Here is an 11541-nt window from a genome sequence, read left to right on the forward strand (position 1 = left end):
TAAAATTGATTTCCAAGGTTTGGGATATGGAATATGTGGATTTGGTTCTAGGTAGCTATCCAAAAATTGATTGGATTCTATTATGAAGAAGATGGTAAACTTGTTTATCCGTGTTTGGCGGCTGTCTGATTCTGATCCATACGGCATTTTTAACCATTTGTAAGCTTTTGGCTCTTAAATGTAATACCCGTTTGGATTTCATATCTGTTTTGCTTAGAGCATAAAACTACAAGGGGAGTTAAGCCGGAGCCCACCAGTAGATGCCGGTATCAGTAGATTGTGCAATCAACTGAGGATTTCAGGATTTCAATCTGACCTTAAGAGTAAACCTGGCTTATAACAAGAAAGCCGCCATAAGCCACCTATTTGCTTGAAGCAGTATATGTGTGAAATGCAAAGAAAATATCGAAATGGAGCAGAACCTATCCAGAATACTATTGTCTCCGAAAGTCAGAATGGCTGTCCTTGACAATAGTTATGCACTTGCCTTTTGTGCTATTTGTTTCCTTGTAGATATAGACCTTTGCTTATTGTAAGAGCCTTAATGTGCGCATTACAATCCCTTTAACAACTTTTACTTAATTGCTACCTGAGATTAAGAACTAGTTGTTTACTCACTCTTCTCTAAAACATGTTAGAATTATTTCGGAGTTCTGGTTCTGAGAGATCTAATTTTCAGGTGGCTTCATCTCCACCGTTTTTTACCGGTTCACCACCAAGCAGGGCCTCAAATCCTGTTATCCTAGACGAGCAGTTTGGCAATGACGACCCCAGCCCTTTATCCCCTGCATTTGCGAGTGGAGGTTGTGCTCAGGGGAGTTGCGACAGCAAGCCAGCTCCAGTGAGGATAGAAGGGTTCAATTGTCGTGAAAATTGTAGCATTTCTGCAGTAGCCTAGTCATCTATCTGATCACGACGAGCCTATATTTTAGTGGTACTGACTACTGAGTAAAACAAATAACAAACTAACCGAGGGAGTTTTGGGAGGAACTGTATGTTTATAATTGTATATGCCATGGGCCAAACTAATGGCTATGGCGTTTCCTAGTCAATCAGTTGAGTCTTTTCTGTGTATATGTAATGAGGTCGAGTCCATCTATAATAAGAAACAGGGAGAGGAACAATCTTTCTGACTTTTGATTTGTAGGGTGAGGTCTTTTTGTATTCCGAGTTTGTAAACTTCAGTGTAATTTTAATCGAAAGGCAGAAAGGAAAAGTTATGCGTCTCTACAGCTTTTTTGCGTTTTTATGTGTCACTTACAGATGCCTCATGACCATGCATCATATAGCTTTTCGGGCTCAAATGGGGTTTATAGGAGGCGTGAATTTTAGTCAAAAGCTAGAATAACAAACGAAAAATAATTTGAATCCACAAGTAAACTCAAATAAACAAGATCACGAACGTCAACAGTTTGAGAAACGAGATAAAAAGTTCTGTTAAGTTCACGTGCCGCAATAAGGGCGTTTTCCGTCTATAGAAAAAGCTATATATTATTCACTTGCGGCCGAATTTACAACAGCTGTGGAATAATTACAAAACACTTCAATGAATTTCTGGGGAAAAAACATGAAGACAATATAGGATATGTGTTTAAGCATGGTGTATCTTATCTATCTGTCACTACAGTTTCTATTTCTATATGGTACAATGTTTTTCTAAAAAATCAGCAAACTTGTGTCATGAACAAGGTGAGATGTACTAAGAGATATACTCCATAAATTGAGTAAGATGTGGCTTGTGTTAGGTAATATATACCTTCATGGTTAGTTTGTACCAAACTGTTAGCCAGTCGACATGTTTTTGAGATCTTTAAGCCGTTGCAGCCTCTCAATCTCACCGTCTTTCTCGGCTATAGTGTCTTTCAAAGATGATACCTATTATGATATCACCAAAAGATTATATTCAGTTAGCACTATATGTTATCTTATATTTGCTTTTGATTACAAGTTAGGAAAAAACAAATGCAAGTTATATTCCCTCATCGGATGCCTTCATTCGAAATCTCGGATCGATCCAATCAGATCACGTGTATTGTACGAAAAATATAATGATGTATAACTTACACTCACATGGAGACCAAGATACTTGCCTGTTCCATCAAGTCCCTTGCATCCCTCACATCTTTGCTGCTTTTTGCTGCACCAAGCTCGACTCCGGATACCCTCTCAGCAAATTTTAACGTACTGATTGATTCAGTGGCGGAGCCAATGTCAGGATTAAGCTGAACGAACATTAGTGTCTTTGCCTGGCCACCTGCGTTAAATAAGCAAGATTTTTTACGTCAGCTTTTCATGTTTCTTGTTTTTCCTCGTACTGTTTGGGGAGTAAACTTAGCAGGAAAGATGTTCATGTACCTGAAGATTAATCAAGATAAAGCTTAATTTATTTAAAACACCTTATCCGTACCTAATGAGCTCTGAAGCACTTGAGTGAGCTTGCTGTTACGGTAGGGGACATGAGCATTCTTTTGTGCCAAAGCAAATATGACATCTCCAAGAGCAGATAAAGATTTGTTTATATGTTGAGCTTCCTTCAGTCTGTCTCCCGTGACCTCTGAACGGTCTACTCTTTCACTTCCTGCTAGATCTACTAAATGAAGGCTGCTTCTTATAGATGAATTACCCTTCAAATCCGTTCCTCGGGCATGAACGGAGACGACACTGGATAGATGCAACATGAATTTTCACAATAAGTATTAGGAGAAGATCGTGTTTTTCAGGACCAATACCTGTGTGATCGACTGCTTCTCTCATTTAAAGCTGTGGCCCCTCTGGCTCTGTTTTTTAGTCCAGTACTCATAAGATATAATACATCTGAAGTTTTGCTGACAGGGTGAATGCTAGCATCTGGGACGGATAGCCCGTTGGGTTGAGTGGTAGCTAAAATCCCAAGTGTATGCAAGTTAAGAAAACGAGTATAGAATGTAAAAACCTTTCAATCCAACACTCTCTACATTAAAAGTTTAGAAAAGGAAAAATCTCGAGCCAAAAACGAAGTGAAAAAGAAAATTCATTAAAATGATCACAATGAGAAGGATATCTCTTTTGTGAACCATCATTTGTGAGTAAATCGCGGACTTGTTCATTATATATTTCCACCATCTGAACAGAAATTTCATATGTATAGCTATTCTTCCTACTCTGCGAAATGCGGAAAAGATCATTTAAAGCTCGGTAATTAACTCCCCATTCTGCTTCAGTTGCTCCATCAGGGCCAGTCTGCATAACTTTACCGTTCACTTCTATGCTGTAAGTTAAAAATATGTTATCTGTTTTATAAATTTTACTTTCTTACCATGGTATATGTTTTCCCAGAACCAGTTTGACCATAAGCAAGTATACACACATTATATCCATCCAAAACAGACTGTATTAACGGTTGCGTATCTGCAAATACTTCAGCTGCATACATTTGAAAAGTTGTATCAAATCACGATGATGATTTATTCATATAAATAAACACACAACTCTAGCAAAAACATGAATATCAAAACCTTGTGTTGCTGTTGGACCGTATATTTTATTGAACTTAAATGAACGTCGTGCTTCTTTCCCTTGTTTAGATGGATTTGAAAGAACTATCTCTCCATTTTCACCAATATATTCGACAGTTGATTGTTTCTGCTTCTGAACCGCAAGAAAGGGCCTTACACGGCAATATACCCGAATATTCCCTAATTGAATCAAAACACATATAAGTTTTCGCTTTGCGGCCACTCATGTTACAAAGATCATGTGCCAACTAGGAGTCACCTTTAAGCTCTTGCAGTTCATTATGCATCTTTCGATTTTCAGCAAGGAGAGAATAATAGTTTTTTGCTGCATCATCCATAGCCTTGATTCTTGATCCTGTACTCACAAGTTAATTCTTATTCATCTTCATCATCTTTAAACAACCAAAACAGTGCCTCAAAAATTAGATTCAACCTAAAGTACTGAAGTTTTCAGAATAGTTTTTCTGTGTTCCAACAATTTCTTGCCGGATCGACTCAGATGCAAACCTTAGTTCCTGAACAAATGAATTAATTACTACATAAGATAATTTGGGTACTTTTTCCTCCAAGGTAAATGATAAGTAGAAATAAGATGATCATTTATTAGCGCACCCGTAAAGCACCAAGCTGAACTTCCGTGAATGTAAGGTAAACATGCTCTTTTTTACTCCAACATAGAGATTTTGATTCGGAATATGCTTCAAGCTCCTTCACTTTATTCATAGACTCTGTTAGCTGGCTTACTGCTTCTTCCAGTTTATTCTCAAGCTCCTTCACTTTATTCCTCGACTCTGTTAGCTTGCTTACTGCTGCTTTCAGTTTATTCTCAAGCTCCAGTTGAGATCCTGTTGCTTCGGATTTAAATTGTAAGGACTGCTCTTCATATTTTCTTTTAGCTATTTCTAGTTCTTGTTTTAAAGTCTTGATCTCGTTGTCATAATCCTCTTTATGTCTTCTCCTAGCTATTTCGAGCTCTTCTTTCAAACTTGCAATCTCTTGATTGTGGCTCTCTTGTTCTTTCATCAGTCTCTCTACATACTGCTCTTCTACTTTCTTTTTCACTTCTATATTGTTCTCGCTCTGCATTTAAAATTAGGTTGGCTTTTGATAAAGCTTGGAATGAGCTAAGATTTAAACAAACGTGCAAATGTACAAAGAAAAGCTTAAGCATCATCCATAACCTTGTGCAACGAAGAATTCATGAAGGAAAATTGTATTATTCTAATATATATGAACAACATCAGCATACAGTTTAACACAGAATTTGGTAAAATGGGAAGCGCCGTTACACCTGTATCTCTTCACTAGTTCCTGCAGCAAGAGCCTCAAGAACTCTAATTCTTGACTGGTATTTCTCCTCGCGAGCCTTGAAAAGATTATTTTGCTGCAGATCATGATGCAAACATTGAAACATAGATTATGTTTCTGTGTTATTTTCATTAATCAGCAACAGAATCATCTTATCAGATAATACCGTGCGCAAATGTTCTGCTTGAGTGGATATCCGTCGCTCTATCTCCTGGACGACTTTTCTCAATAGGCAGGCAACACGCTGAGAATTAGAAGAAAGTAAAATTTGTTGAAGGTTTTATTCCCTTTTTCTATGGACTCTAATGAGCTTCTCGAATAAATTTATTTGATTTGTTATCTTACATGAGGTATTTCTCCATTCTTCCGTTCAATACTTTCATCTAAAATACCATTTACAACACATAACAGCGACTGTGTCGGTGCATTCTACATCACAGACACAAACTTCAATTAGGATAACAGAATCCACAAATAACACTATTGAAAGAAATCGAGAACAAGATCGGTCATACACTCACATCTAAGCTATTGGATTTCATCATTTCCGAAATCTTTGCAGCCGGAATATCTGTGTAAGATCCTTGTTTAAGCTGAAATACTTCGTGAAACTTATGTCCAACATGATTAATAAGTGCAGCTGATGGCTCTGCACAGGATCAAGATTGAAAATAAATGAATTCATTGTCGACAAAGTTGCATAACCTGTATTTCTGTGTATACATAGACTGGCAAAAAAAGGAAGCAGACAGAGAAATACCGGCCCTTATGGGGCTGCGTAAGACACGTTGAAATTTCGAGTCTGATGCAGAAGTTGGGGAAGTAAGCATTCGAAAGGGTTCATCCCTCTGAGAACTTCCGTCGTACCTCCCAAGACTTGGGAGAAAATGAGTTTGAAGCGTTAAAAGGCAGTCCAATACAATTTTCATAGACCCCTTTACAAAGTAAGAATACAAAACGTCAAAAACAAAGGTTCATTATTGAACAAGAGGGCAAGCAATATTCTATACTACCTTTTCCAGGTCTGCTTCTTGAAAACTTGGCAAGCCCAATTTTTCCATTGCTGACAAAAATCTTTGGGCATTTTCTGACCGGGATTGTGAAGAACTTACAGGAGCACCAAACTTGAACAAGAATTCAGGAAGAAAGCATGTCATATCAAAATTTGTAGAACATCCAAAACTCTAAAGCAACTCAAGTAAAGTTTCAGCTACCTCAGTTATAGAACCAGGTTTTAGTTTGTTCAGTAATCGGCACAAAACAGAACCATCCACCAAGAATGCACGTAGTTCTTCATCTGAAGCATTTATTGGCAAGTTCAAATCAGGAAGAACACCGTTTAACCATTCTATCAAAGTTCCCCGCTGCTTAGCTGTAGGAGAAAGATATTGATGGAGAGTAAGCTAACATCTCAGGTTCAACAGTTTTATATGGTGAGAAGATGGGGAATACATAATTTTCTTGTCACTGGCCTCACCATTGTTACTCGAAGAGGGTTCAAAAATATCACCATTTGTAAATGTGGTTGATCTGTTGAATCTAGGATAATCTTTTGCTAGTGGATCCATAGGAAAATTCGTGACAGCTCTGCTTTAGTCACCATTTTGAAGGTGGCAAATAAAAAAACCCGTGCTTTAGCATCTCTAACAAGGTATAACAAACACATGGCCATGAAAAATAGATCAAGAAGGTCGTTTTTATCAGTTGGTATGAAAAAGTTTTCAAGTGAGAGTAAGAGAACTGTTCTAAGTCCTAGTAACAAAATCTTGGTGCAACTGAAGTGTATCAAATATGTATGCCCATTTTCCTTTGTGTTTAATGTCTCAACAATGCAACGTGGCATTTCGGACATGGTGTCTGACTCGATATGCTTGTGCATAATACAGTAAAAGAAATGATATGTCATTTAAAAAAGGGATAATTCGAACCCGGTGAATCAAAGCAACTACCATGAACAACCTGTATTTCACAGAGCAACCTCGAACAAGAACTTAATGCTAACTATAACACTATAAGCATACCTTTAGCTGTTAATCTACATATACAAATCTGAAGCTCAATCATTAAAGCTAATGAAAATCCAATCAAACAGAAGCTTCTGCAATCGCTGACTAATGACTGAGAAAAAGGAACCTGAAAAGGCACAAAAGATTATGAACGCGAGAATCAAACAGGCCGAGATCGAATTCCTGCTTTTGTTTATACCTAAAGGTAAGAACCCATTATCAAGATGCTGTTGTTGGGGATGAAGAAGCCATTTAGTCTATGCTATACCAATCCAAAAAAAATATCAGGTTTCTGCGTTTCTTCCAAGTTTGAATTCAACAACTTCCCTGAGACGAAATGATGCGATGCAACGTTTCGAGGAATTAAAAATCTAAAATCAACTTGCTCAACCAATGAAATTATAGTAAATCAGCAAAAAACCAAAAGACTTGGCCCATGCAAATTTCTACGAATCAAGAACAGCCCAGATACTAAATTTTGACGAAATGATCAAAAACCATAAAAAAGACACGAATTGGTCAAGAAAAATCGAATCTTTTTCGATGATTTCAACATCCATCACAACAAACCTGAGACTATAGGCCATTATCAGCAATCTTTCAGCTATCTGAATTCTGTTTTTACTCTCTGTGTGTGTGAGTTTGTTCTTTTCTTAGTAAAAATCTTACAATTTACTATATTTATTTACTATATATATTCTTGGTTGGTTGGTCTTCCGCGTACGGTTGGAGTTCCATGGAAACCATGGGGGGTCAAAAATTTGTCAGTTTTCCGTTAACTTAGGACGAGTCTGGCGCATTATATTCTATTGGTATTAGGCAAAAACTTGTGTGAGACGGTCTCACGGGTCATATTCGTGAGACGGATCTCTTATTTGGGTCACCCATGAAAAAGTATTACTTTTTATGCTAAGAGTATTACTTTTTATTGTGAATATGGGCAGGGTTGACCCGTCTCACGGATTATGATCCGTGAGACGGTCTCACATGAGACTCACTCTTGGTATTAATACCGTGTCATTGTATATTTCAATGTGATAAAGAACGTGATTTGTTACTTGGACTCTAATAATTTCATGTATTTAAGTTTAGAAATCAAAATTATCCACTTCTTAAGAAATATTTGGATTAAAATACCAATGAAAGTTAGATCAGATAAAAAAAATTGTCTTAAAGATATTTTGTAATCATTTTTGTAAAATCTCGAAAACCTAAAGATATTGGCAAAACTTGTGTGAGACGGTCTCACAGGTCGTATTTTGTGAAACGGATCTCTTATTTGAGTCATACATGAAAAAGTATTACTTTTTATGATAAGAGTGTTACTTTTTATTTTGAATATCGGTAGGATAGACCAATTTCAAAGATAAATATTCCTGAGACCATCTCACAAAAGACTTACTCAAAATCTTTTATAATCTCCTGTTTTTACAATCCAGGCGCATTTACCTTATCTGCAGGATTTCTAAAATCAGTATCTTTCAGTTTTTTCGAAAAATATTCCAATCTGGGTTGGGTTGGGGAATCTGGGCTTCTCTTCGATATTGGGCCCATTTTGGTGTTTATGGGTCCATTGGTTATGAACAAAGCCCACAAACAACCAAGGCATTCCCAATTTCACCACCATCTCAGTGTAAAGCTAGATCATTCTTGGCTGAAACCTAGCTCGGAAAATGGGGAGGAAGAAGGGGGTGATGTTCACCGATGATGGGGCTCCGGATGACTTCGATCCGGAAAACCCGTACAAGGATCCGGTTGCGATGCTGGAGATGAGGGAGCACCTGGTTAGGGAGAAGTGGATCGACATCGAGAAGGCCAAGATTCTGCGGGAGAAGGTCAAGTGGTGCTACCGCGTGGAGGGTGTTAACCACCTTCAGAAATGCCGCCACCTGGTTCACAAGTATCTCGACGCCACCCGCGGCGTCGGCTGGGGAAGGACCATCGCCCCCACTCCCTCCACGGTTTGTTCTGACTACTTTTTGTTTCAATTTTTTGGTTTATTGATTTTATTCGTATTTTTGTTTGCTTGTTTATGTAGGTCCTAAGGTGGAGGAAGCTGTGGAATGACCGATTGAGGAGCCGAGTCATGGGTTGTCTGAATAATTTGAGGTGTTGTTTTCTGAATTATCAAATTCTTTGACTGATCGTATGAAAGGGTTAACCACTGTAATGTCTTGTATTTTTTGACTTCTTTTACGGCAAGACTGTACTATGCATGATCTTGGTGTTTTTTTTTGTATTTCTTCTGTCTATAATTTGAGGTTGGACTGGCTTCACATGAATAGAAAATGGTTGGAATATCATATTTATTCTGTGGATTGAAAGAGGGTAATTCATATTATACACAAGTCATTTGGAGTTCAAAGTTCAGATTTTATTGTAATTAGTTTGCAACGTGTTTAAAGTTTGTAGTTATAGCAAACAAATAAATAAAATTTTACAACTTCTGTTGTTTGAGTTTGAGATCGATTCATCCTGCAATGATGTCTTTCTTCCCTCCAATTTTTTTTCTTTGATAGAATGATATTGTAGTTTTTGAATATCTAGGCCATATAAATTATAATAATATCGGATTGGTTGACCTTTTTGGTATAAAAAATTCTATACATACCGAGTGGAGTATATTATGTATCTATTTAGCTTAAAAAATTACTGGAGTTTGTTAGAACTCTCACATAAATTATTTTTAGACCTTTGTAGCACTTTAACTCAGGTACATGATAAGCTTATGTTCTTCCTGAACTGTTATTCATTGGCTCCTCTGGCTCATTTATTGAAATACATGGGGAAATTAAATTTAGAATAATTTAGCTAACTATCCTCGAAATCTTTTGAAATACGTGGCTTGTGAGCTTTGATAAATGACTTGAAAGTGCATTATTGAGCTTATCTGGTAGTAAGTCTGAAACCATATCTACTTGCTGACTAAAAAACTTGACTCTCTTTGCATTGCCTTGAAGCAACACATTGTCCTGTTCATATATTTAATCAGATCCTATCTATATTGGTGGATATGGTTTTAATATCATCAATATAGATTGGATTGAATTTCTTCTATTGGCCCAGACTGGATTGAACCCGGATACCTTTTATTTTGTACCTTTCTAGTTTCTTCATTGTACCTTTTCTTTTGTCTCCTCCTAAGTATTTTCACAGTCCTTTTTCATAATGCCAGCAATGTTTAGTCGGTAAATTAGTTTTATATTACTCTCATGACCATCAAACATGTATTGCAGACCTGGCATGTTTTTAAGTTAGGAATCTTAATTATATTTGTTCTCATTTTTAGCGCTGCTTATGCTTTAATTGTACCCTGGAAGATATTGTAGGTTAGGAATCTTCAATTTTGTTAGGATTTAGGAATACATCAAAACAAAGCATGTGGTCACAAAGTTTGTTTCCACGAAATGCACCACATTCCCCTACGGCCATTTTAAACATTTGCGCTTGAACTTGAAATCCGCTCACACATTTTTTTATCCACTAATATAAAAGACCAATGAAGGCATGAACTATGTCGGATTATCTGGATACATGTAGTTAGTAACATGAATTGTTCTAAGGAAAGTTTTTTACAACATGCACATTTTTCCTCTGCAGCTAATGAAGTTTGTGCGGCAGAGCCATGGAGTGCTGTTACGCAATCTGCCTTTTTTTCCAGTTGGACCATAATCTTCATATTGCTGAATGTATGTGAGTTTATTTTGTAGATTTGACTCATTGTTCGCAGCCTCTTCGATGTTCTATGTGAAAGTGAAAGAAGATTCATGATATACGAAGCTGTAATAAATCAGTGAATATTTTTATCTGTCGCCAAAGCAACCTTGTTGGGAGAAAAACCAAGCTGAAATTCTGAAGTAATGTTATTGTGCATAGTAGAAGTTCTCTTATTATAGTATGATTTTCTGTATCCATTATAATTTATATGGCAAGGAGCTCGCCTAGTAGATTATTTTTATCCTTTAGTTTTTGATATTGTTCATTTGTTTTTCTTGATATATCCCTCCTTGCACTTAATTTATTAATGTATCGATTCGACCAATTTTAATTTGATCTACTTGTTTGATTTTGTATGTTATCATTTTATCAAGTATTGGTAGAAATCAATAAAGAAAAGTTATATTGGTATTTTTTGTTTGTTGAAATTACATATTATTTTACTAATACAAATCAATTTTGGTACTTAATATTATATAATTTTTGTGCACTTAGGCAACAGAACCGTAAGTTTGCTATCCTTTATTAATGTTCATAAAATCTATACAAATTTTGATTGTTGAACACACAATAACTCAATTCACAAACATTAAACATTAATTTTAGCAGCACATTCTATAAGATCTTATTTTTTTCATTTACAAATTAATATTTTTCTTTTTTTTTTAAATAGTTGCAAATTATCTGTGTTAACTATATTAAAATTTGAATTTCCCTCATCGATGATAGTATTTTCTTGTTCAGCCTGTTTACGGCTCTGAATGAGAGTTATCTTAGCATCTATTTATCTGGTTTGAAATTAATTTATTATAATATTTTCCTCTATCCCTTCTGTTTTTCGCCATCGCGATTAATAAACTTGAATTGAAGATTAAATAAGTAACGTACGAAACATTCAAAGTTGTTATTATGTGCAACTCTCATAATTGTGTCTCGAAATCGATATCTCATTTCAAATATAAGATTTTGCCATCAGATAAATTATAAATCATCGATACCAAACTGTACACGGGATG

The 11541-nt window shown here is 36.2% G+C and overlaps 1 protein-coding gene and 1 pseudogene across 1 annotated transcript; one reads left to right on the top strand and one right to left on the bottom strand.

Moving 5' to 3' along the window:
• Positions 1–1510: 1510 nt before the first annotated feature.
• On the bottom strand, positions 1511–7433 carry LOC140821647 (kinesin-like protein KIN-14K). The gene is made up of 19 exons (XM_073182185.1): positions 6975–7433; positions 6280–6920; positions 6017–6174; positions 5816–5926; positions 5563–5737; positions 5324–5451; positions 5148–5231; positions 4969–5046; positions 4786–4878; positions 4107–4574; positions 3928–4009; positions 3754–3849; positions 3495–3674; positions 3296–3402; positions 3041–3219; positions 2730–2894; positions 2408–2661; positions 2091–2254; positions 1511–1875 (listed from the first exon to the last, which is right to left on the bottom strand). The coding sequence occupies exons 2-19, from the start codon at positions 6368–6370 to the stop codon at positions 1783–1785; spliced, it is 2706 nt and encodes a 901-aa protein (XP_073038286.1). The 5' UTR covers positions 6371–6920; positions 6975–7433; the 3' UTR covers positions 1511–1782.
• Positions 7434–8392: 959 nt separating this feature from the next.
• On the top strand, positions 8393–10706 carry LOC140821646 (NADH dehydrogenase [ubiquinone] 1 beta subcomplex subunit 10-A-like; annotated as a pseudogene).
• Positions 10707–11541: the final 835 nt, after the last annotated feature.

The sequence above is a fragment of the Primulina eburnea genome, unplaced genomic scaffold, assembly GCF_022965805.1.
Source record: "Primulina eburnea isolate SZY01 unplaced genomic scaffold, ASM2296580v1 ctg652, whole genome shotgun sequence".
Lineage (NCBI taxonomy): Eukaryota > Viridiplantae > Streptophyta > Magnoliopsida > Lamiales > Gesneriaceae > Primulina > Primulina eburnea.